The sequence below is a fragment of the Ceratotherium simum genome, chromosome 21, assembly GCF_057802395.1.
Source record: "Ceratotherium simum simum isolate JZ-2026a chromosome 21, ASM5780239v1, whole genome shotgun sequence".
Lineage (NCBI taxonomy): Eukaryota > Metazoa > Chordata > Mammalia > Perissodactyla > Rhinocerotidae > Ceratotherium > Ceratotherium simum.
In genome coordinates this window covers 6,279,999-6,307,027 of record NC_141920.1, presented here as the reverse complement: position 1 = coordinate 6,307,027, position 27,029 = coordinate 6,279,999, and the positions used below count along the sequence as shown (strand labels likewise).

At 52.7% G+C, this 27,029-nt stretch overlaps 1 protein-coding gene across 2 annotated transcripts in view; it reads right to left on the bottom strand.

The window, feature by feature from the left end:
* BMP7 (bone morphogenetic protein 7) overlaps positions 1-27,029 on the bottom strand; it is an 89,157-nt gene that overhangs the window by 48,713 nt on the left and 13,415 nt on the right. For both annotated transcript variants that reach the window (XM_087445090.1, XM_004430245.3), the window contains exon 2: positions 7,800-7,992. In XM_087445090.1, the coding sequence (XP_087301216.1) occupies positions 7,800-7,992 (193 nt within the window). The remainder of the gene's footprint in view (positions 1-7,799; positions 7,993-27,029) is intronic.

Here is a 27,029-nt window from a genome sequence, read left to right as displayed (position 1 = left end):
TGTCGTGAGGAATAAGAGAGGATGCGTGTCACTTGCTAAGCCCTCGACTCTCCGGCACTCCACAGACAGGATCTGTCACCACTGGTTCTCCAACCACTGCCCGTGCTCCCCCTGCAAAGCCAGTCTGGGGATGAATTATGGAAGGAAACAGAAGGCACAAAGACCAACAAAACCCCCAGGTCCACTGGACGGCCTTGGCCTGCAGGACCGGAAGCCAACAGGCCATGTCCCCCCAGGATGCCGAGCAGGGCAGGCTGACTGCGCTTCGACCCACTCACTGGACTGGACGCAGCAGCTTGCCGCCCCTGCCCAGCGAGGTGTCGCTGACTGCAGGCGTTTCCCAGAGTGATCCCTTTGCACACGTGAGCGGACCCCCAGAGGAACCGAGAGGCGTGAAGGGCCCTTCGCTCCTGCTCAAGCAGCTCTGAGCTGGGATTTGGAGTGGGGCTAGAGACAGGCAGCAGGGAAAAGTGCCAAGGCGTTCCTGACCAGGCTGCTCTCGGGCATGCCCTCCTCTGACCTTCCAGGACGTTCCGGCCGTGCCCTGGCAGCCAGCTGCTCCCCCATGCTCTCTGAAAAGGCTACTGGGGAGCTGTACCAGCAACTCCTGGGAAAGCAGCTCAAAACCAGAGCTCACACCCTGGGGCTGGGGTGTAGTGGGAGAGGTGGAAGCCAGGAGACGCAGAACCAGGCACGTAGGCCTTCGGGAGCAGCAAGAAGGCTCCAGAAGCTTCCAGAAGCCTTGGGAGCCAGAGCCCAATGAGATCTCCACCCTCAGCCAGCTCCTTCCCTGTGCCATTCAGACTGTCAGTCAAGGCCTGGACCACACTTTGGGCTCAGTTCTGAGGGAAAAAAAAAGTCGTCTTTGAGAGACCAAGCCAAAGGGAATCTGGGGGCCTGGACTAGAAGAAATCTCTCCACTTCCATCTCTCGGGCACATTAGACGGCTCACAGATGAGAGAGAAGTGAGATCTTAGCCACCTGTTCATGGCCCTGGCTACACAGGGAATCGCCTGGGAGCTTTAAAAAATACGGGTGCCCAGCCCCAGCCCAGACTCCGATGTTTCCAGGGTTGTAAAAGCCCCGCAGGTGGCTCTACGGCACAGTCAAGGGTGAGGACCACAGCTTGGGACGCACAGTCACCCTGGTTGAGCCCCAGGCGAGGAAACAAGGACGAGCGAGAAGCACTGTGGTCCTGCCGTGGCCAAGGCCGTGAGCGCTGGAATCTAAGGCCCTCGTTCAAGTCCCAAGTCTGCCACTTTCTAGCTGTGTGATCTCAGGTAAGTTACTTCCTCTCTCTGAGCCCATCTCCACACCTGGCAAATGGGGATAAGAAGTCTTTGTAGGATCGTTTCAAGGTACACGAAGCTGAAGTGCCGGCACACAGTCACATCCAGCGAGCACGAAGTAACGAGGAGCCTGGGGCACGGGGTGGGGATGTGCTCTGGAGTGTGACCGTGTCCCTCTGCCCAGACACGCTCAGGGTGAATGAAGTCAGAGAAGAGTCAGAGTCTCGGTACCAAGTCCTTAACCTTGAACACGATGAGACAGGGGAAGGGTCAGGCGACCCGCCATCCTGGGGCCGCCTGGTGTGGGGACTGCCAAGCTCTCCCAGTGAGACATCCTCTGCACCCAGCACCCACCCATCTTCTCACCCGTTTCCATGGATCGCCGTCATAAGGCACCCCCCCAGGAGCTTTCAGAAATGCAGGAGCTCAGGCCCCCCCAGCTAGCTGGCTCAGAACCTGCATCTTCCCCTGACCCCGGGGAGCCATGCCTCTGAACTGAACTAGTAAAGGGCACAGATACTGCTGGGCTCGGGTCAGAGAAGCTCTGAGTGAAGCTTCCTTCTTGAGAGAAGGTACGAGCTGCAGCAGGTGTGTGCGCTCCTGCAGGGTTGGGGGCACTGGCTGGGGACACTCACGACGCCTCCTCCACACAGGGAGCTGGGAGCCCTGGGGAAGGCTGCTGGCGGGGCTGTGGTGACAGAGCCCCCACCTGGGCAGCACAGGGCACAGTGCTCGCCTCCTCCCTCCTCATCGCCCCGCGGGCCGCCCTGGGCTGAAGGAAGCTGGCAAGCAGCCTTCCCCTCTGGCCCATCACGGGGACAGCTCCCTCTTCCTCAGAGTGACTCAGGCAGCAGCTGATCCAATCTTGGCCCTGGAGACCACTCTGAGGTCACCCTCCTGGCAATCAAAGTCCCGGAGACAGACCAAGGGATATTTTCATCCAGCTGCCAATATCATCTCGACCTTGGCAGTGACTGACTCCCTCCAAGCAGGTTCTGCTGCCCTGGCTGGCCTGCGGCCCCCAGGGGTGTGTCACAGAGCAACCACGTCCCCTACAGATGGGGCAGCACTGCGGGGAGCAGGCTAGGGGTCAGGATGGAAAATGCTCAGTCCAGGTTCCACAAATAAACCGGTTAACTAGCGCAACCACCACCCCAACACCCTCTCCTTCAGCTGGAACCAGAGTTTGAGCCAACGGGGACAGAAGTGAGTCCAGCTCCGGGAAGCTGGGTCCCTGCTGGTCTGGCCCCGGGCCTGTGGTTCAGAAAAAGAGGGCAAGACTCTGATCCCTTGGCCTCCCCACCACTGCCCAGCAAGGCCACCGGAGCTAAGACCGCCCCCCAGACTGGCCTCTCAGCCCTACTCACCCCACAGCCCACCAGCACGCCTCTCCAGCTGTCTGGGGCCGCACGGCAAGCAGGGCCCCGGGGCCGTGGAAGGCCTCCAGCTCCGCTCATTATCGGAATTTAATCTGGATTCCAAGAGATCTAGAGGACTCGGTGGAAAGTGGCTGCCACAAGAGGAGAGACGCCGAGGCCAACCCAAAGCCAGCTAATCCCCGGCACCCCCAGGGCTTTCCTGGAGCTCAGGCAGAGGCTCGCTGGAGAGCCAGATGTCCCAGCTCTGCACAGCTGGGCGGCCGGCAGCAGCGAGGCCACGGCTCCCTTAGCAGAGGGAGCAGGCCGGCCACACAGCAGGGCGGCAGGGGCAGGACGTGGGCTCCTCGGGCAGATCAGATCGGGCGCAGGCCTTCAGCTTGAAGAAGATGCATGGCCCCAGGCTGGCAAAATGCAAACAAGGGCTCCATCTCCACACAAGCCCAGGCCTTCATCCCTATCTGAGGCTGCAAAATTAATGGATTTAACAAAGAGGGAGAAGGCAGTGCCACAGCCAAAACCTGGAGCTCTCCATTTTCCTAAGAAGGTCTCTCTCCAGTCTCTGTAATGATGATGAGGATGGCAATGGTGACGGTGATGGTGATGATGGTGATGGTGGTGATGATGGTGATGGTGGGATGATGATGGTGATGGTGGTGATGCTGGGAATGGTGATGATGGCAATGGTGATGGTGGTGATGCTGGGAATGGTGATGATGGCAATGGTGATGGTGGTGATGATGGCAATGGTGGTGGTGATGATGGTGATGATGATGATGGTCATGATGGCAATGGTGATGGTGACGGTGGTTATGATGGTGATGATGATGATGGCAACAGTGCTGGTGTTGGCGGGTGATGGTTATGGTGATGGTGATGATGGTGGTGGTGCTGGTGGTGTGGTGGTGATGATGATGATGATGATAATATTAGTGAACCTTTATTGAGCACTTACTATGTTCTAAGTAGGTATGTTAACTCCTTTTATCCTAACCACAACCTTGGGAGGTAGATTCAATTATTATCCTCATTATACAGAGGGGGAAACTGAGGCTCTGAGGGTTACTACGGCCCAAGGCCACACTGGTATGTGGTGTCGGGATTCGAATCCACACTCTTAATAGCTGGGTTATCCCACCTCGGGAATTACATAATAGGATCATTTTGCTTCTGGAATCAAAAACAAAACCACTCACCCAGAAAAAATAAATAATTTTTTAACAAAAATTTTAACTTTTTAACTTCTGGAGAATGAGGGCCTTGCTTCCTTCTTTCAAGTACAGAAAGGAAACTCAGAAATCTAAAGAGAGCAGGCCCTTCCCCCGCCACTGCCTCTCACTGCGCTCCCTGCCTCCTCCAGTGTGGGCTCCTGGAGGGCAGGGACTTGGGTCTGGTTACTTCCACAGGTGCACGGCATGCAGCAGGTGCTCAGAGCTTTGCTGATGGAGGACTTGGTCTCCCAGCAAGCCAGAAGTGGCATCCCCAGAGATGGCCTGTGGCCAAGCTGCTCGTGGGGGGCAAACTCTTACACCTGCCCTGGCTGCCTCCCAGGGAGCCCCAGACAGCTGTCCTGCCCCTCCCTCTTCCAACCACAGTGACTCAGGCCTTCTGCCCTCCCCAGGGCCTCTGGATCCACCCCTCGGATCTAAGGCAGGGTCGAGGAGGCAGCCATCTCAAGCGGTGATGGAACCAGGTGCCCAGAGAGTCAGCAGGCAGACATGGGCAGAAAGGAGAGCTGGCAGCCTGGTGGGGAAGCCAAGGCTCATGCTTCATCTAAGGAAGGACTAAGTGGCTCACCATCGCCTCCCTCACGTCCTTCCTAGGACCCACACTTGTCCCCGCCTTAGATGGCAGCCCTTGCAGTTCCCCTGAGACACTCCCCCACCCCGCCCCCCATTGCTGGGTCCTTGTTGTCATTCACACGTCCCTCCCTGCCTCAATCACCTGATCACCTTATCAGGCCAGTCGGTTTATTTACTTGTTTAGTGCCTGCCTTCCTCACCCCCTGTTGTGGGCTGAATTGCATCCCCCAAAAAGATGTGCTCAAGTCCGGCTCCTGGTACCTGTGAAGGTGACCTTATTTGGAAACAGAGCCTTTGCAGATGTAATTAGTTAAGTAAGGTGAGGTCATTCTGGAGCAGGGTGGGCCCCTAATCCAAGAAGACTGGTTTCCTTATAAGAAGAGGAGAGAGGCGCACAGAGAGAATGCCCTGAGAGACAGCCGTGGGACAACACAGGCAGAGACTGGAGCGGTGCAGCTGTAGGGCAGGAATGCTGACAGTCCACCACCACCAGAGGCTGGAGGAGGCAGGAAGGATCCTCCCCTGCAGGCTGCAGAGGGAGCGCAGCCCTGCCAACACCTTGATTTCAGACTTCTGGCTTCCAGAACTGGGAGAGAATAAATTTCTATGGTGGTCAGCCACCCAGGCTGTGGTACTTTTTAGGCAGCCCCAGGACACTAGCACACCCCTCAGCCAACATTTTAGACGAGGTCCCTGCCCCTGTGACCCGAGCCAGCTTGCTCTCATAGTCCGGCTCAGAGACCAGTGCCTGGCACGGAGATGCTTAGCAGCGGTGGAATAAACGAACCACTGGGCTCGTCTCCTTCTGAATATAGCGGCCTCTGACTCTGTGAAGGAGGCACCGTGCCCATCACGTCCCTTGCAGGGTCTCCAGTGCTCTTTCCAGCGTATGGAGCAGAGTCGGAGAGCACAGGAGGTGTGGGACCAATACGTGGGGACACCCCTCTCATCCAGAGCAGTGCCTGAGGGTGCTGCCAGTCCTGCAGCAAGCTCTGCTCAGGGGAAGGGGGGGGCTGGCATCGGCAGAATCCCGGCTAACCCCAACGACCACCGACCAGGGAGGGCAAACATATTCCTGCGCGGAGAACTCGGAGCATGAGCCGCATGGGAGACACCAGCCAACCCCTCCAGTTCTGTCAGCCAGATCACTTTCCTGAGGTTAAACTCTTGATGGAGATTCGCAGGCAGGTTTGGGGAGCCTGCCTGGAGGTCCGGGGCGTGAGCAGGGCTCGAGGTTTGCACAAATGGGCCTATCGAGTACTGTTGACGATAGCCTCTGGGTACCTGCCTCGCTCCCAGTTACTCAGCCTTCACGAGAAAAGTCAGACATGTTCTTGTTCAAGAGTCCGGGGGATCTGTCAGAGTTCAGAGCAAACATATGTCACCCCCTCCCGGGAATGAACTCGATGCTTCCTCTTGTAAGTGGGCCTGGGGGCCAGGGCACAGCCCACCCGGGTTAACTGGGGCACCTGAGTGCCTCTAGTAAGATTTGGAGGCAACTGCCAAGGCTGTCTGTCGCCTTCCCCATCCCCTCCGGGGGCTCTGCCGTCCTCTCCAGCAGGGAAGCAGCAAGGGCAATGCATTCAAGTGGGGCTCTAAAATGCAAATGTCATCCACACTGAGATACCATTTGTCCCCCACCAGACTGACAAAGATCAAAACAGTTTGATAAGAGATGGTGTTGGCGAGCACAAGCACTCAAGGAAACAGGCCTTCTCCATGTTGCTGGAGGGAGTATAAATTGACAGAAGGACAGCAGATCAGCAAAATCTATCACTTACTGCTATGCACGCCCTCTGACCCCAGAATTCTATTTCTAGAACTGTATCCGACTGATAGTGATGCACAAGTGTAGAATGATGTGTCGACAAAGTTACCCCCCGGCCCTCCTCCCCGCCGCGCCGTCAATAATACGGAACAACGGCGAGCCCCCGTGTGCACACAGGAAACTGGATAAATACCTTATAACCCAGACAGTGAAGATGTGCAGTGATTCAACGAACAGGGACACTTCGTGGGAACCGACATGGAAGGACCGTCAAGGTTTACTGTCTCGAGGTGCAGGAGAGGGTATATGACATGCCCTTTGTGAAAATATATAAGCACAAATGTATTCGCTGATTTGAGGAAACCTAAGACACTGGTGGCACAGGCTGCCTGAGGGATGGGGCGCTGGGGCACGGAGGAGAAGCCTCAATTTTCACTCCAGCTGCTTTTCTCTCTTTTGAATTTTACACCATGAACGCGTCTTACGTATTCAAAAACGAGCTTTTAAAGGAAATATATTTTATATGCCTGGGCTCAAGCCCCAGTTCAGCCGCCTTCTCTCTGGGCGGCCTCAGGCAAGCAATACACCTTTGCTTCTTAATTCTCCCCAGTTCACAGACGAGGGCTGTTGTGAATATGAAATGAAACGACAAATGCAACACGTCGGAAACACTCAAGAAAAGTCTGGTTTTCTGAGTATTTAAGGAGACCCCCAAAATGGCAGCACTTAGCAAATGTGGTGATGGTTCCTTTGCCCCTGAATGTGGTAACAGGTCCCCGTTCCAGCCGAAGATGCTAGAACTTCCCACGAGAAGGAGGCACCCACACCACCTTTCTTCCATTAATTACCAAGGAATGGCATCCGCGGGGATGGTAAAAGTCCAACAGCCTGATAACGTCCAAAACCCAGCCACTGGGTATGACCACGTGGTCACGTCTATCTCAGGACTGTAGAATGTACTGTAAGATGTTCCAGCACATTCTCTTAGCCTTCTGACCTCTCAGAAGACCTTGAAATTAAAGGGTCTCAAGAAATCAAAGTCTTCCAACACAAGCTTTTGGTTCCTGAACTCGTGATTTTTGGAAGGCTGAGAGTTCTCTGCCCATTTATTTTTGGTTTGGGGGTTTTTAATCCCCTCATATTGTGTTACAAATGGCGACTTTCATTGGTCATCTGACACCATGTGCTGGGTTTCAGAGTGATGAATGGGACAGAGGTAGACCTTCAAAAACGTTTCTTCCTCGTTCCCATCCCCCTCTCTTCCATGCCCCCAAACACATGCCAGACCCAGGCCACCCATAAATACCCCTAAGGGACACAAAACCCCAGGCCCACCTGGCCGACCCCTATTCCTAACTCGATTCGCTGACGGTGATAGTGTTAAGAAACAGCGACATACACCATAAGCCTTCTTTAAAAATGATATTCAGTACAGGGCCTGGCCCATGGTTGCTGCTCCTTGGTGGAAGACAGGGTGACTGCCCTGCCCCAAAGGGACCACCTGCGGCCATCCCTCCCTCCCTCCCCTCAGCACCAGCCCCCCAGGCACGAGGACAGCACCCACCTGCCCAAGTGCTCCTGCAGCACCTGGTAAACGCTGATCCGGAAGGTCTCGTTATCAAAGCGCTCCCGGACGTAGTCCTTGTAGATCCGGAACTCGGCTGCAGTCACGGCCTCCCCTTCCGGGATCTTGGATAGGTCAAACCGGAACTCCCGATGGTGGTAGCGTGGCTGGAAGAACTCTCTGTCGTGTTCCACTGGACAGGGAAGAAAAGCGGGCACCAAAAGCCCATCAGTAACTGGATTTCACTGGCTCAGGGTCTGAGCATCTTGCTGAAGCTAGAAGGAGACGTGCCCATTGCCAGTAACCCTGGTGACCACCGCCCATTCCACGCTGACCCGCTGCAGACCAGAGGGTCACAGGCTCAGACTCCACGGCCACCTTGAACAACAAGGGCAATGACTCTGCATCCGACCTTCTGGGAAGAGCAGGGCACCGACCGAGCCATCCCAGAGGCCCTGGACAGACTTGAGTTCCAGGAGCTCAGGCCTGGGTTCGAATCCAGACTCAGCCACTAACTAGCTGTGTGGCCTAGACAAGGTACCAGGGAACCTATCTGGACCTCAATTTCCTCATCTAAAAAATGGGGATATAATCCTCCTTCATGGGTTGATGTGCGAGTTAAGTGAACTCATTCACGAAAACAGCTTAACCTCCGGTGAGGCTAGAGAACAGGGAGCTGCTGGTAAACACAAACCTTACTATCCTGTCACGGGGTACTGAGGCCAGTGGTGCTCAGCCCTGGCCGCATATGAAAGTCACCGTGCGAGCTTTGAAAAAATATTGATGCCCTGGCCCAGCAGTGGGCTGGCAGATGTTTAATAATCGGCTCTCGGGGACCTGATCTGTAGTGTTTGCCATTTTCCATCTTGGCAGATCTCAAGCTACCAAAGCAAGGTCGCTGAAGATGGAGGTGGGAAGACTGGCACACAGGGGGCTCCAGCACCCCGCTGTTCTTGCCCCTCTGAACCTATTGAATCAGCATCTTTGGGGAGGCAGCCCAGAAACCTGTACTTTTTAAAGAACCCCAGGTATCTCTAATAGCAGCCAGGGTTTACAACCACAGCCTCAGACTAAAAGCAGAAAAACAGGTGAATGGCAGAGTTGGGGAGGGAAGTTTTGACAACGACTTCAGGACAAAATAAGGCAAGGGCCTCAGCCCTTCTCCCTGATACTGGCAGATACTAGACTAAGACATTATGCCCATTTCATAGATGATAAACAAACAGCAATGTGCAGATAAGCCCGAGAACAGAGTTTCTGGGAGTGGACCTATGCTTACCAAGGATCTTGCATCCTCTGGACCAAATGGAGCAGGGATGACGCTGGGAGTCAGCAAGTGCTGGAAAGATGCAGAATGGGGCAGGTCTGCAGCACCTGCAGATCCTCTCATCTCCTGGGAGATACAGCCCCATCTCCACTTGAGATGAGAGGAAGAGACAGAGAGACGGCGAGAGAGAGGGAGAGACGGCGGGACCAGCTCTGCCACAGAGAGGAGAAACCTGAGCAGAGGAGAAACCTGAGCGCGGGCGTGCTTCACAAGCCCTGACAGCTCTCGGGCTGGGTGAGGGCGGCCACGGGGGCAAGCAGGATGGGAACGCCTCCGAGGGAGAGGCTGCCAACACTGGCAGCCCGAGGCGCTTCCTACAGGTCTCCATTTAAAAAAAAATTCTGTTTTAAACCTTAATACTCGTTCTAAAAGGTACTGGGGTGAGGGCAGAGGGGGCAGGTGAAGTCCTCGAGGCCAGGGGACTCTGGCTGGGCACGGGAGTGGCCCTCCCTCTAGAGAGACCTCGGGAAGGTAACCTCTGAGCCATAGCTGCTGGAATCCTGGGCCACACGTGGAGAGCTGGCCAGAGGAAAAGACTCTCCGGAAGCCATCCACAGCCCCTCCAGACTAAGGCTGTCCTCCTCACACACCCCCCCTGTACCCACGTGCAACAGTGCTCTTCTGACCCAATCTCTGGGAATGACTGAACTGGACGGCAAAGAATGACGGTGGGGACGTCACCAGTCTGCACTCTCCTTTACAGACAAGGCCACGAGGGAGGGTCTTCTGTGGCGGCCTCTAGGAAGTGCAGTCCACCGGGAATCAAATGACCCTCGGGAGGGAACCCCAGGGTGAGGGGGCATGGCAAAGAACCTGGACTCTGTCACTGTGGACATGCCCTGGGCCAGTCCTCTGTCACCCTTCCTGCTCAGCCTTCAGGTCACCCTAGGAGGTGAGCACAATGCCACCCTGGCGGGGATGCACGTGAGACCCCGGAGGTGCCGAGCAGCCTGCCCGGGGTCAAGGAGCTGGGACTCAACTCAGGTCCCACCCAAATCGGAGACCTTAACCACGCGTCTCAGTGGCAGGCCGACAGCTAGAACTTTTCCACCGCATCACAGCGTGCAGATAGTATGTGCACAGACCATACGTGTGCAGCTCAGTGAACCGTCCCAAAGTGAACCCCCACGGAACCCCCTCCCAGACCAAGAAACGGAACACACCTGCACCCCCTCTTTCCCCACCTTCTCAAACCATAGGTTAGTTTTGCTTGTTTTCGAACAACACAGCATACATTCTTTTGTAGCTGGCTTCTTTAATTCAACAGTGTTTGTGCAATTCATCACATTACTGTGATGCCCATCCATGCTCATCGCCATATAATATTCCACAGCTTGATTATACCATGGTCAGTTACCCCTTCTACAGTTCATGGGCATTTGGGCAGTTTCCAACTTGGGCTCTTAAAGCAGTGCTGCTATGAACATTCTGGTGCCTGTATTGTGGAGAATTTGGGTAGCATACCTAGAAGTGGAATTGTGTTCAGCTTTAGCAATACTGCCAAGCTATTCTCCCAGAGTATTGCACCAGGGAGTTTTTTAAGAGTATGCCAGGAGTAGTGGAAGAAGACAAGTCTGTCCTACAAAGGAGATGGGTACAGTCTGGGGACGACTCATGGCCTCCCCAAGTGCTTTTCTGCAGGGGACTGAGAGGGGGACAGTAAGGCAACAACTCCTGGGGAGGATCCTGGCACCCCCAGTGAGCAGTCAGTGTGTGCACCCACACACCCCACCCCACACCGCCGGGGAGCAGTTACTGTGCACCCATGCACCCCACCCCACACGCCCAGTGAGCAGTCAGTGTGTGCCCAGGCAGCCCACCCCACTCCCCCAGTGAGCAGTCAGTGTGTGGCGAGGCACCCCACCCCACACCCCCAGTGAGCAGTCAGTGTGTGGCCAGGCACCCCACCCCACACCCCCAGTGAGCAGTTTGTGCACCCACGTGCGCCCCCCACCAGGCAGCCCCAGTGAGTGAGGTACCAGTGCACACACCGGTGCTGCCCCCTAGCCCCAACACCCCCCGATCCAAGGCCACCAAAGACCATTCCATAACTAAATGGGAAGGACATTCCATGATCATCATCTTGCTGGACCTCCAGGGAGCAGCATTCAATGCTTAGCTGTTCCTGCCTTCACAGACCTTGCCTGCCGGTGGCCCCCTTCACTGGGAACTCCTAGGTCTCCCTCCGACTCTCTGGCCACTCCCTGAACATTCCCTTAGATATTCCCATTTAGGGGAGTTACCACGGGGCTGTGGAATATCAGGAGAGCATTCCACCAGCCACTTCCCCTCCCCCATGCTGACAGATTACACAGTCTCCATTTCAACCCTTTCTCCCCACCCAGCAGAGCAAACCTCCAAAGGCCAGGAAGAGCCCTTGAGGGGCACGATGCTTCAACGTTCAGCAGAGGGCTGCTCCACGCCATCAGGCATGGGAGCCCCAAGCATGATGCCTGGAACACAGTAACACCCCCCAACAAACCTCAGCCCCCCTGTTCCCAGTGCGGGGACTGACCATGCCTCAGAACAGCTCCTACTGGCAAATACGGCAATCAACACAAGCGGATAATGGGGTGCAGAACCCCCGTTTACAATGAAGACGGCTGAAGAACCCAGAAGTCCAGAAAAGCACGCTTACCATGTGTGTGCCCTGCAATGGGCCCGCCCTGAGCACTCTTCGCCATCATCTGATGGAACCGGCGAGGCAGGATTGATCCCCATTTTACAGATGAAGAAACTGAGCTCCAGGAGGTCAGGTAACTTGCCCCAGGTCACGAGTTAGGTGAGTGGCTGAACTCCGAAACCCACACTCTTGACCTTCACGGTCTCTGGAGCCAGGTGGGCTGAGTTCAAACCCCAGCTGTGCCACTTACCAGCTGTGTGGTCTTGGCCAAGTTACTTAACCTCTGTGTGCCTCCCCTCCCGCCGGGGATATAATAATGGCCCTTTCTCACAGAGTCATCGGGAAGATCACAGGAGTCGGCCCTTACCGCCGTGCCTGGTAAATGGAAAGCAATTCGTGTCAGCCGTTGTGACAGGGCCTCTAAAACAATGAGCCAGGAGAACGACAATCAATGAAGAAGCAGCGATACGTGTGTGTGGGTATTTACATAGTTCAGCTACGATAACTTTATTTGAAAAAAATGGCAATAGATCAAACGACAAAGAAATGTTTGAATAAGCATGACATTAACACAGGTACAATCACTAAAGTCACGCCCAATGAAGAAAGAAAACATTGATACATAATCACCAATAGAAAGTTTATTTGTAGCAGGTGTATGTATAACTTTTTTTAATGTATAAGATTAAATGTATCTTAACTGTTAAGATATCAGGGTTATAAGGTTTCTTTTTTAAAAAAGATGTATGGATAAAGTGTCCAACTAAATTTCTTGCAAACATTTGCAGGCTCTTTGGGATGTTTCTGAGTGAATTTCCTTCATTAATTATTTTAAGACAATGAGAAGCATGAACCATGTCACCATTTTGTTCTTCCTGAAATCCACATCATCATATGTTCTAAAAATAATTTTGTGATGTATCAAAGAAAAAGTCATTTTTTTTTCAAAAATCAGTGAATAATTCAAAGTCCAAACCAAATTCTAAGTCTAGTCTTGCCCAAGGTTCTTATTTTATATGGAAGCCACTCCACAGCGTGGAATCTATGCCATTTCAATCCCAGGGATCAGGATGGTTTAATTGTCACCACTAAAGTAGATAGAAACACGCATGTACTTTTAGGGAGAAAATACGTCTTTCTACTTGCTTCTTAAGTTACCATAGTTGATTACTCAAGACTTGGATTTTAGAATAAATGTCTAGAGTTTATATCGTCCTGTGCCCATAAAGAAAAGCTTCCTAAGGAAACCAGAGCCTAGGAATCCAGCTCTTTCTCCCGCCGCCCTCTACATTCCAGCTCCCCACCGGCTCAGAGAGCTCACAGGCATTAACAAAGACTTTCATCTTCACAAGATTAAAGGGCCCTGATCCCCAGGACCAAAAGATAAGTCCAAAGAAAACGGATTCCGGAAAACACCATCCTGACAGCAACCAGCCCCGGGACTGTCCCCAAGGCCGATTCTACTGTCCTTCTTTTACAAAAGCCTGAAATAATAATCCCAAAGCTGGCCCGGGGAGGGGAAATTCTGGGCTGGAAGGTGTCAATACAGGGTAGTAGCAGGTGGGAACAGGAAGCCACCCACCTGGACGTCCCCTCTCCTGTCCCCTCTCCTGACCCTCTGACAGGCCAGGGAAGACCTCTGCCCCACATACAAGTCAAGCCTGCTCCCCAGCATCACCCAGGAGCATCCTGCAGCCTCTCAGCATCTAGGGTTCCTCCCCCCATTCACAGCTGCATAAATGTACAGGTATACCCCTCGCTAAGCTGGTGACCTCTGAACAAGGGGACTATGATAACCAAATGCAACTCGCCGTGCAGACTTGCAAAGGGCAGCACGTATGTAAAGGGTACCTAAGCGTAGGTATTCGGAACCATGCTGTACAGAACTGTATTTAACACCCTAAGAATCAGGGGTACGCACCCCCCAATATATACATACTTATGTGATACATAATAACACACAAAGATAAATGAGTACAGTAAATTCTTAGAAGCATGAGAAAATAGATATAGAAGACATCATATTTCTCCTGCTCCCTTATGGATTATTTTGTGCCAGGGCACAGCTCACTGTGATGTCAAAAGTAGGTGCCACACCCATGCCATCTCTGTCTCTTGGAAAGCCTCATCATCACTCTCCCAGTCAAGCCATGTGGTCCCACGGGAACTGCCTTCTTGTTCCACGATCCCCTTCCCCGGAGTTGAGGGATGGGAGGAAACAAGCCCCAAGCTGGGCCCAACACAGGATTTCTTTCATTTTTCCTGGAATCTGGTGGGAAAGAGCCCCTGTTCGCTTTCTCTGCCTTGAACTCTAAGAATGTAGAGAAAGCTGGTCTGTGAGCAAGAAGATTCCAGGCAGGGGAAAGGGACAATCGGAATTGAGGAGGAAGACTTCCAGGTTTGATCCCCTGGTCTGGTGGCCCTGGTCTTTCCTGAAGTTGGGGTTTCAGTTCTTCCAATCTGTGAGTTATGTGGAGACCCTTCAACCAAGCCCTCTTTAAGCTAATTAAAGTCAGGCTGCTACCATTTGCAACCAAGCCAGTCCTGAGCAAAACAACCATGAGCCCAATTACACACGCCCAGAGACGGACAGGCAGGAAACACGCTCAGGTACCTGGGGACCTGAGGTGACCATTTGCCCTGAAGGCTGCGTTCTTCAGACTTGGATAATTTCCAAGTACCAGATCACCCCTTGACCGAGCACTGCAGGAAGAGGGACAATCCTGAACTCCCAGTGCCCAGCACAGCCTGACGCTTAGTAGGGCTCCATGAGTCTATCAGACTGAATCTATCACTGCTCGCAGAATTTCCATCTAGTCTTTAAGTAAACGATTTTATTAACAACATGCATGTGGTAAAGCACACAGACCGTAAGTGTTCATGAAGCTCGATAAACTTTCTCCAGGCAAACACACCAGAGCAGGACACGGCACACTCATGACTGGCACCACAGACACCCCCACGGGCCCCTCCAAGCACCAGCCCGTCCTCCCCAAAGGCGACTGCCACCCCAGCACCGGGCACCACTTCCTCGTCTGCCTCCTCTACTCAACCCCCCCGCAGTGGGTTTGCGCAGTGATGGAAGTTCATCCATCTCCACTGCTGTATAGGACCCGTGGTATGAACAGGCCACAGCTGATTTTTTGATGGGCATTTGAGTAGCTTCCGGTTTGGGACTATTACAAATTGTGCTACGATGAACATCCTTGTACACGCCTTTCGGTGAACACGTGTCTGTCAGGTAAACGCCTTGAAGTGGGGTTGCTGGGTCAGAGTGCTGAGTGTGCTCTGCTTTAGGACATGCATCTGAATGTTTCCATGGCAAGAACTTGGGTGTAACTGGGTACGGGGCCAAATGAGACACAGTCCCTAAAGGGATAGCTCATTTTCGTTTATTTTAGTAAGTCCCAGTGCATTTGTTTAGGCATGAGGGTGGTGGGGGTTCTTCACAGGAAAGATGTTGGATATGATCGAAGGCCTGAGAAATAAGCAACAGAGCATGTTCGTGAGTGGTAAGAAGTCTATTGGGAATAACAGAGAAAGGCAAGCTAGTTCCTCATTGGGAAGGTTCTTGAATGACATGATACGGGGTCAGTCATTGACCCCATCAACCATGATTGGTTTGGTCCACTGTTATGCTGGGTCACGCCTTGATCAAATCTATTTTAGACAGAGGGCTGGCGATAATGTGGAAAGTGGATAGAAGGGGTGAGAACAGAGATGGAGGCTCAGAGGAAGGTCCTGTCCAGGGATGATTCGTACTCGTCTGTGCCCCCTTTCTCCCTTCCTGCACCCAAGGTAGGCATCGCTAAACAACCGTAATGCTCTTTGCTTCAGCCAGGCACTGAGGCAGCCATTGCCCATCCCGGCTGGCTCCTGAGAGAAGATGACTATATCTTCCATCCCTGGTCTGGACGACAGAAGAGATGGAATGACTGGAGGATAAGACTGGAATTTAAGATGACACGATGGTGGCCAGATTCAGATAAAAGGGACAGGGATGCCGTTCACTGGATTTGGTCATTGGCTGCTCAGAGACCTCAGTAAGGAGCTTCGTGGGGACAGCCATGCAGAAAAGACACCTGACGAGCAAGGCCGTGGCCAGTGGCAGAGCGGAGACATTTGCATCGTGGAGGGAAGTGTCAGCCCGTTCTCTGCTGTCTTCACAGCCTCTCCAAGCGGCCCTCCTGGCCAGGGCTAGGAAGAGTTGATAAACGGGTAGTAAACAAGTTAATCGCCCAGCAGCTCCTTCCAAAACTTTATGGTTTTCAGAAAAAGCTTGGTTAACCTTCCAGATTATACAGTCCTCTCACTGTCCCCAAAGATGCCACTAAGCTATGAGATAGGACCAAACATTTTATGAGCAAAGAGACATTTTCCAGGTGAAAACTGCAAGGCCTCTGGGAGGACCTCTGCTCCTCACTCGGAGGCTGGTTTCCGTGAGCTCCCGCTGGACCAAGGAGCTCCAGTTATGGGCTGGGGACAGACCCCGGAACCCCATTAATGAGGATGAGGCTCTGGGAACAGACAGAACCAACCAAAGTCCACAATATAACCAGAGGCCAGAACTGAGTTTGCAAGGACCCACGACTGCTTAGAATCCCACGGCCCAGGACCTCCCCCATCCTATTTTAACTCTGAAACTTCCAACCCAGACTCCCTCCTTTCCTACAAGGATACAGTTCATCCAGAAGGTTCTGGCACACGCCAGAATTCACTGGAGCTGACTGTTACCAAGGCTGCTGTCAGGAGGCGATTTATGGCCCCGCAGCTTCGGGGATGTGAAATTCGATGATGGCTCTTCATTCATTTGAAGATTTACGTGGCCAGATTAAGGAGCTTGAAAAAGCCGCCAGAGGCATGCCATAAATTGGGAGTTCTGGAAAACGGAACAGACATACCCAACTACTCCAACAGGAAAACGTTCTCTTAATAACATGAGAGTTGACATGCTGTGCTGCACAGTTCTTATGGGAGAAGGGAGGGGACGGCCCCAGACCCAGAAAAAAGGAACGTCGAATAAAAGTCTAAAACGACCTATGCTGCCAGAAGAATATTTTGGTGTCTCCTCGCATCCACTGTACTCATTCAACAAGTATTTCTGACCACCCCCTTCAGGTGTGAGAGCCCTCAGTGTCCTGCTATGCGGGAGCAGTTGATAAAAGCCCAGGTCGATTGCAGCTCTCACCTACCTAAGCCCTAAGCTCGGTCACGGCCACCATTATTAAATTTTTATTTTTAATTGTGGTAAAATACACATAACAAAATTTACCATCTTAACGATTTTTAAGCGTACAGTTCAGCAGTGTTAAGTACATCCACGTTGCTGTGTGACCAGAGAGCCAGAAATAATTTAATGTTGCAAAACTGAAACTCCATATCCATTAAACACTAACTCCCCATTCCCCACCCACCCCAGCCCCTGGCAACCACCATTCTACTTTCCGTCTCTACCATCTGACTGCTCCAGGGACCTCATATCAGTGATCCCACTTATTTCACTTAGCACAATGTCTTCAAGGTTCATCCATGTTGGAGCAGGTGTCAGAATTTCTTTCCTTTTCAAGGCCGAATAATATTCCATTGTACGGATATACCACATTTTGTTTAGCCAATCATCTGTCAATGGACACTTGGGTTGCTTCCACCTTTGGGCTATTGTGAGTAATGCTGCTGTGAACACAGGTGTGCAAATATCTCTTCGAAACCCTGCTTTCAATTCTTTTGGGTATACACCCAGAAGTAGAATTGCTGGATCATATGGTAATTCTATTTGTAATTTTTTGAGGTACCTGCATACTGTTTTTCCAGAGAGGCTCACCATTTTACATTCCCACCAACAGTGCACAAGTGTTCCAACATCTCCACATCCTCACCAACACTTGTTTTCTGATGGTTTGTTTGGTTTTGATAGCAGCCATCCTAATGGGTGGGAGGTGGATGGCCACCATTATAGAAGCCCTCCCACTGGTCCAGATGCCACATCACATGTGTCACGTACATTGTCTCATTGAATCCTTATAAAACCCCTGCTCAGAGGTAGGCACATGCATCATGTCCATTTTACAGATGAGGACACTGAGGCTCAGAGAGGTAAGGTCACTTGCCCACGGCCACACAGCTAGTCTGAACACCCAGATGGTCTTCAGCACTTGGCCCTACTCTCTCCCTCACACCGGGCACCACCAGCGACCTCACAGCTGTGGAGAGGATTAAATAAGAGCAGCCCGGAGTATACCAAGCTCTTGGTGTACACAGCGTGGTCCGAACATTAATCCCCTTGAAAGCTGAACTCAGAGGGTGAAGGCTCTGCGTCCCACTCAGGTCCCTCTCTGGTTTGTAAATTTTGCTCCTGCCCGAGGCCAGAGTCACCCTTGACAGAAGCTGCCGGCTTGAAGATGTTGCAGCATTAACCCGTCTCCCCATCATCCCTCCCTCGCCCCCTGAATCGGGGGGCAGGGCCCTGCCTGGCGGAGGGCACACAAGCGGCATTGTCCTCCCGCCCCTGAACTGTTGCTTCAACTCTCGAACTTTCCACCAAATGCCTCGGCTGCGAGCAAGACCACCTGGAGCCCCAGCGCCGGGCACTCGGAGAGGGTCTTCGGAGACACTGCCTCCTTGTTAGATGCAGGGGCTGCGTCCAGAGACGCGGGGCTCGGAGGCGAGACCGCTGGCCAGCCAGGCTTTTTGTCCTCAGCCTCACAGCCCGCACAGATGTGGGGTGGGGGTGGGGCGGGGGAATTACTGCACCGCAAGATTAAACACTTCAGTGTCAACATGTGAGCAGTATTGCTCGAACAATGTTATCATTGTGAACTGAGTGGACCAAAGGCTTTAGGGGCTGGGGCGGAGAGAGGGAGAAAAGATGGGTTTAATTATCTCTAGGGCTCAAGCCAGTTGTTTGCCTAAAAAGCCCCAGACGCTGGTAGAGCTGAAAAGAAAAATGGGCCGTGAGCTCTGTCGATCTTTCCGCCGTAAACCGAGGCAGCCATCCTTCACCCATGGGCGCCCCATCTCCTGGGAGGGAGGAACCCAGCCCTCAGGATCTCTGGGTCACAGCCCCAACCTTGGCTAATTGAAAATGAGAGAAAAGAATGGAAACTAGTTACTATTTTCAGCAAAGGAGTGATTCTCAACCAGGGGTGATTTTGTCCTCCCCCCACCCCCACCAAGGAATACTGGGCCATACCTGGAATGATTTCTGTTTGCCACAACTTGGGGGTGGGGGGTGTGCTACTGGCTCTAGGGGGTAAGGCCAGAGACATTGCTAAACATCCTGCAATGCACAGGACACCCCCTCTCACGTGCGTGCACCCCCACACACACCCAGACACTACAGGGAAAGGCCCAGCCCCAACTGTCAGTCATGCCGAGTTGAGAATCCCTGATCTAACAGGCAAACCTCAAGACAGTCAGGAGACCTGGGTTTTGGTCCCATCTGGGCTCTCAGCTAGCTGGGTGGGACCCCACGCTCACTGGGTGTCAGTTCATCCCTCTGTAACAAAGCAATGGATTTCACTGGTCTGAAGTCCCCTTTCACTTCTATTAGGCTGTACCCTATAAAGCTGCCGACATTCCACCAATTTTGACCTATATATGGTTCAACCTAGCACCTCTAAACTCGAATTCCATGTCTGTGCTCTCCATCATGGCAGCCACTAACCACACGTGTCTCCTGAGCACTTGAAATGTGGCTGGTGTGCTGGGAATGCCACGTTTACACTTATTTCAGTGTCATTAATTTAAATTTAGGTAACTGCACGTAGCTAGCGGCTCCCATCCTGGACAGCATCTCCATCATCGAGGAAGGTTCTGTGGGACAGCACGGCTCTGTGGCATCAGCGCGCTGGCTTCCTTCAGCATCAGGATGATGTAAAGTGCTGATTGCCAACAAGGGTCCAAATACGTGTTCTCAATATAGAAGGTTTTCCCTCAAAAAGAGGCTCCCAGGGTGAGAAATTCCTCGGAAGCAGGGAGGATTTAGTTCCAGAGTCGTGCGAGGCCTGGAATTGACGCTGGCAGCTCCGGGGCTCTCAGCTCTAAAACAGGCCAGACGACCCCTGCTCGGGTCACAGGGCCACCTAGGAGCGTGTCACCTGGTGAGCGACATCCCGCTGGATAATCGTCAGACACACCAAGGTGGGGACCCAGGCGCGGGGCTTTGCTCCCCGCCCGGCCGGCACGCGGCCCCGGACTCCCCTTTCATTCCCAGCTGGAGTTACCTGCTCTGGTTGTTTTATTGACTGGTCTGTTGATCTGCTTATTAACTGTCATCTCTTCTGGATTCTGACCCAAAGAGAGTAAGGACCGAGCGAGGGCACAGCGCAGAAGAGGCTGCGACCGTGGAGCCAGGCTGGGGTGCGGGGGCCAGCTCTGCCGCCCCGGGCGCCTAGCAAGTCACTGCTCGTCTGCAAAACGGGAGGATGACGACACTGACGGCAGTGGGCTGTTGTCAGAGCAAACAGACCCGGGGTTCGCAAACTCCATCCCGCTCCAGCATCCCCTGGGAGCTTACTAACCCCCCGACCGCTGGGCCGGCTCCCAGCGTTTTTATTTCAGGAGGTCTGGGTGGGGCCCGGGAACTTCATGTCTAACACATTCTCAGGAGACGCCGGTGCTGCTGGTCCGGGGACCCCACTTTGAGAACCGCTAGAATGGAGACCGTTTTGGAGGGCTGGCACCGCAGGAACGTGGAGGGACGTTAGCTAGGAGGCTTTCGTTGCTCCCCGTTCTTCCACCTGCCGCGCTCACTCGCCCGGCACTCGGCAGGCTCTCCGAGTATCTGAGTGAAGAGACGGAAACCTTCCCCACGGGCTCCCTTAGGAGGACAGGAGCCCCCCGGGCCTCACTCAGCTCAGGAAGCAGGAGGGAACGGGGCTGGGATGGGCCAGGGGCCTGACGGCCCGGGTTCGAATGCAGGCTCTGCCACCTGCCAGCAGTGACTCAGGGCAAGTTACCCATCTCTGGGGAGCTCAGCTTCTCCCTATAAATGGGGACCTTCAGCGGCCCCCAGTTGTGAGAACGCGTGGAGACAGAGGCCGGAGTCGTGGGGCACTGCAGGGACGCGTGCCAGACCAGAGCAGGCCCGGGAGCAGCAGGGCTGGGGGACGAGCTGCTGCAGCCTGCCCCCCTTCCCCAGGACAGGAGGGTGCCTCCAACACCTTCCCCCAAAGCAGCCAGAGACTCCTGGGTCAGCTGGGCAGGCACAGCTGGTTTAAGGTATTTTAGAAGCAAATCAAATCAAATGAGAATTTATAATCCTTCCTGAGGTCTGGGTTCCATCAACCTAAACTCATTAGGCCCTGGCGGTGCAGGTGCAGCTAAGGAAGAGACTGTTCTGCATTTCCTTCATGCTGGGCTCCCATCTCCTTTTCAAAGTAAGAGTCTTCTCTAAAGCCCCGTACTTGGACCAAAACACCACACAGCCATCGGCATTCATTTCTGCAAACAGGACGGTGCAGAGCTGTGCAAAGGCCGCACCAGGGGCCGGCGGGGGAGGTTTGGTGGAATCCAGCCATCTGCAAGAGCCTCATCCATTTCATGTTCACATTTTAACCCACTGAACTGGAAGGCCCAAGCTGAACTGTCAAAACATCCTCAAAATTGCACGGTTGTCCTCTGAACCTACTTCTGGTGAGGGAAGGAGAATCCGAGATCAAACCGAAGGATGGAGATTACGTTTTGGGTCCTCTGTTCACTGTAACCAGTGGAGTTGCACACAGACTTCAAAGTGGGTCTCCGGTTTACATGAGACAGCTCTGAATAGGGGCGTCTTTCCAGATCATTGGAAACGATTAGTAGTGATTTAAGAGAATTCCTATACAATTAAATTTATATAAAGTTTAAAAACAGGCGAGACGAGTCCATGCCATTAGAAGCCAGGACAGTGGTCACCCTGGGCGAGGGTGCGAGGGGCTTCTGGGAGCCGGTCATGCACTGTCTCTTATCTGGGCACTGGTTACCCGGGGGTGCTCACTTTGCAAAAATTCCTAAGCGTTCCTGATTTGTGCACTGTTCTGTACACGTTACACTTCAATAAACAACGTTATTAACAATAAGTGTTGGCTGGCTCTATCTCCAGTTCTACTCAAGAAGTATCTGTCACCGTGTTTCCTCTACTGTAAGAGGTGTGATCAGTTTAACGACAGCTCTTTGTGGAAAAGATGCCAACACTTTTATCAATTTTACGACATCTTGGTTTCAGAAACATTGATAATCAAAGAAACGGGACATTATGCCTAAAGCACATCGTCGGAAAACGTTTATGTGGCTTCCTGCTGCCTCACATACGACACTCCCATTGGCAAGACTGTTTATTAACCTGCTCCAAACCCATCCTCCAAACCTGAGGAGCAGCTCAGCACCAAGTATAAGACGAAGGGCTCGCAACTGGACCTCCAAATTCAAACAAACTTCTTGGCTATGTATCCTGAGCTGGCTACTTACTTCTCTGGGCTCAGTTTTCTGGTCTATAAAATAGGGAGGATAATAATAGCCCCCACCTGAAATGGTTGTTATAAAAATTAAATAAGTTAATATATGCAAAGAGGATAAAGGATGCTTGGCACATAGTAATTCTTGACAAACATGAGCTACCCAGATTATTATTATAATGGCTAATATAGCTGTAATTGAATAGTAGGCACACTTCCAGTCCCCCAACCCAGCCACAAAGGGCCAGAGGCTGACTCCCAGCAACCTTGTTGATGTAGGGTGATCTGCCTTCTAGACCCAACTGATTCATGAGTGAACATGTGATTCAAGCTGCCTAAGAGTCTCTCCCCAGGAATTTTAGTTGGGTGCAATAGCTCAACCACGTCATCAAGAACCCAAGTTTCTTCTGCCTTTCTGCTCTGCCATTGTCTGCACACTGACTTTTAATCCTTAGGCTTGTTGCCTCATGGTCACAAGATGGCTGCCATGACTCCAAACATCATGTCTTCACAGAACCACATTCAAGGCAGAAAAAGGAAGAAGAGGACAAAGAGTTCTGTTTGCTCAGCTGTCACTCATCAGGAAGCAAAACATTTTTCAGAACCACCTCCTACCCCATTTTACCCATAGAAAATTTTCTTTTGTGTCTCACTGGTTAGGACAGCATCCTGTGGTTATTCCAACCTGCAAGGAAGCTGGGAAAGCAAGTATGTGGCTAGCCAGATAACCGTAACTACAAGTTGCTGTGCGTGGCCATCTTTCTCGCAACAGGCAGGGTAGCAGAGGAATCCAGTGAGGCAGAGAAGTAAGAAGGAAGCTGTTCAGTGACAGAGATGAAGGACGTGGAGAGAATAACCCCTGGATTCTCTAAGGACCTTCTTGCTGCTAGTATGTCTTTCCCCAAGGCTTCGGGATGCATTGATTTCCCTTTTTTTGCTTAAGCTAGTTTGAATAGATTTCTTTTGCCTGCAACCAAACAATTCAGTTACATGTACTTTAGTTCACACCAAACATACACTGCCTAGAAATAACCCCTGAAAATACCTTCCACCTCCCCTTTCCCTGATCATTCCTTCCAGCTAGTGGGCCCAAGCATACACTCAGACCCTCTCGCATCTTGGAAGCAGACGGAAGAAACTCAGGTGCCCCAAAACCCACTTACTGGAAAAGTTTGTTCAGACTCTCAGTGCACATAGAAGGTTCTACCAGGATGGCAGGCCGTTCCTGCACGCAGCTCTCTACCCCGGCTAGCAAACAATGACACAGATTCTTCAAATGCCTCGAGTATCTCGATCGGTTCATCCTCTACCCACAGGGAAACAGGAGCCACCCGTCCCACAAGCAGAACGCAGACCAAGCCCCACCCCGCCTCTGCTTCCTCCCAGAGGACAACCACGCCGGACCTTCTCGGGGCATTTTCAAGAACTTTTGACCCTTGTCTAAGGAGATCAGGAGGGTTCAGTTGATAAAATAAAGTTTGTTTTCAGCAAACAACTGGCTGGTGGCTCGAGTCCTGTGCAGTCTTCACAGTTAGGGCTGAAGTTGTACCTACTCACAGGTTGGAGCTTAAAGAGAAACGGAAGTCTCTCCACGGGCTGCAGAGGGCCTGGCTGAATTAATGTCAACACGCACCAAGCTTCTGCCTAGAGTCACAATGGCACGCTATCCGGAGACCGAGAACTAGCTCAGGGCCTCCATTTATCTATCTCCATTATCTCCATACAGTGGAGCCAAAGCACACGTGCAAATAACTTACGTAAACCCAACTCTACAGCACATAGACAACAGGCACGAAGAAGGAGGGAGAAACAACTGAAACCGTTTGAAGTGGCCACCCAACAACCACTTCCAGCACACTTTTCCCTCACCCACCTCCCACTGTGTTGGCTAGAGGCCAGTTTCATACCTTCCCATCCCCCTCTGCGGCCAGAGCTGGCCTTATGAACCAGTTTGGCCCACAGGACTTAAGGAGAAGTCTTCTGGGGAACTGCTAGGAAACCAAGAGATAGGCAACCAAGGAGAGCTCTTTGGACCCTTCCCCTTTCTCCTGTCTTGAATGTGACATTGTATGAGGATGTGATATTGGGAGCTGTAGCAGCCCTCTTGTAACTATGAGGTAACAGATGTGAGGAATTTGAGAATGGTGGAGGGAAGGTGCAAATTTCACGTATACCTGGATGATATCACTGAGCTGCTACTCCAGACTTAGAATCACCTCCCTGAAGACTTGCTGTTACAGGAGATAATGACATGTTTTTAGTGCCGAAGACACGGTTAGGCAGGTGTTCCGTAACTTAGAACAAGTCCTAAACAAGACATCCTTCCCATCCATAGAAGCAGGGAGCAGGCTTCGGGAGGTATTTATCTCGCAGCATCTCCTGTCCCTGAGAGAGGTGCTAGGGTTTAAAGATGAGTATTTTGGTACACTATGGGCCATAGACTTAAGCCAATTATTTCATCTCATGTGCAACAGACGAAGCAGCAATCTGTCCCACGCTGGAAGCAGATACAGCCGTAGGGACTTACCACACAAAGACAGAGTGTGTCTCTCCCCAACGTGGCAGCTTCCTAAGGGATTTCAAGGGTAATTTCACTCTGCCCAATTTCTGTCCTACCCACTGCCTTCCGCCTAGCCCCCATAGGAAGGAGCGACTTAGGAAGGAGCGACTGCAGCATCACACTTTTTTTCAAATGTCCAGGCCTCTTGTCAAAATCTATAATGGGAGTTGAGTAAAAAACATAAGTAAATTCTAAAAATGTGAAGCTACTTGGGGAAATGCATAGTCTTGGTTATAAGGGCCCAAGCTGGACTCAGAGAAGAACTTGCAAGCGTCCCCAATGAGTTGCAGCTGGCAGACTAATCAGGACATCTGGCCATGGTCCATCATCACGTCCACAGAAGGGCCTTGAAGAGACTCTGCAGCCAGATGGGCTCCAAGGGCAGCCCAGGGAGCCACCCCGTTCACTGAGAGCTCCCTGCCATTATCTCATCTAATCCCAGCCGCCCTGAGCCGAGCCCCCACATTAGAGGGAAACTGCTATGGACTGAACTGTGTCCCCCGAAAATTCACATGTTGAAGCCCTAAGCCCCAACATGATGGTATTGGGAGGTGGGGCCTTTGGGAGATATTAGGTTTAGATGAGGTCACAGGGGTGGGGCCCCACGATGGGATTAGTGTCCTTACAAGGAGAGGAGGAGACTAGAGCTCTCGTTCTCCACCGTGTGAGGGAGGACACAGCCAGAAGGCAGTCGTCTGCAAGCCGGGGAGAGAAACAGAACCCCCCAGTGCAGGCACCATGCTGGCCCCAGACTTCCAGCCTCGGAACTGTGAGCAATAAATTTCTGTGGTTTGAGCCACGCAGGCGATGGTATCGTGTTAGGGCAGCCCAGGCTGACTAAGGTGGAAACTGAGGCCCAGAGCACTTGGGTGCCTTCAGGAACTTGCCTGACACCACACACCAGTGACCTGGGGCTCAAAGCCAGACACCCTGCTGTCCCCAAAGCTGGGCAAGTGACTTGTCGTCTCTGAGCCCCAGTCTCCTCACACGTGAAAACAAATGCAGGCGTTGTGCTATCTGATGAACAGCTGGTGTGGGTGGGTCCTCCCTTAAGATGGAGAAGTCTCAGTTGTCCGTATCAAAAAATGGGCCGGCCTGGTGGTGTAGTGGTTAGGTTCTCGCACTCCGCTTCGGCGGCCAGGGTCCGCAGGTTCGGATCCCGGGCACAGACATATGCACTGCCCATCAAGCCATGCTGTGCCGGCGTCCCATATGAAGTAGAGGAAGACGGGCACGGATGTTAGCTCGGGGACAATCTTCCCCAGCAAAAAAAACTGAAGGGACACAGGAAATGCCGCCCCACTAAGTGTGGCATAAATGGAGTTCAGAAAAAAAAGAAAGAAAGGTACAATTCTACTGGGAAATTTTTATTTATTTACTTTTTTAAAGATCAGGCCAGCCCACAGGGAAGGGCATGAAGCTGAGGGCTGGTCTGCACCCTAAGCTGGCGGCTCACACATTGCTGGTCCTGGCGGTTCGCTGTTGCCTTAAAACTCTGCGTCAATAAACGCAGATTGTAATCAGCACGAGGCAACTTTCTAGTGTAACAGGATTCGTCATAAGACAATCGGCTTCCTGGTTTGTCTCTCGCCCAGTCAACAAGAGACTAGCTTCCCCTTCCACAGGGGCCTCACCGCTAAGGGGGTACCACCCCGACCCCGGTCCCACACGGCTCGCTGCGTGGGACCCGTGCAGACCTGGTCTCTTGACAGAATAAGCCAGGCAGCGCACGCCACCGCCCTGGATGCCGAGAGGAGCCAACGCAGGCCCTGCACAGGGAGGCCCGCCACAGAGCCAACCAAGGGACAGCGTCACCACCAGCGGCTAACGTTCCCGGCACCTGCTGCCATGCGGCCCCGTGCTGGGCCCTCCTCCTGCCTCCACACAGGCACCTCACAGCAGCCCAGGGGGCAGGCACCAACATTAACCAGGAGGAGGAAATGGGGACCCAGGCAACTACCTGCCCAAGGTCACCAAGCTAACAAGGGGCAGAGGTGGGATCTGGACTCACGTGTCCGACCCCAGAGCCAGAGTCGTAACTCCCACCCAAGACCTTTCAGGAGAATTGTTTAAAAACACAGCATGGGGAGGGGGCTGCCGGGATGAAGCAGATTTAGGAAAAGCCACGCAATGTGCTCCATCGCCTTTGTGGGGATTCACAATATGCGCCTCACATTCAAGATGCTGAGAGGGCTTCAGAGGAGAAATCTGTTTACATCAGGGTTTCCTCAGACTAGGAGGAAACATCCAGGAGGAGAGCAAGTGTCTGCGTCCCTGGTCGTCTGTA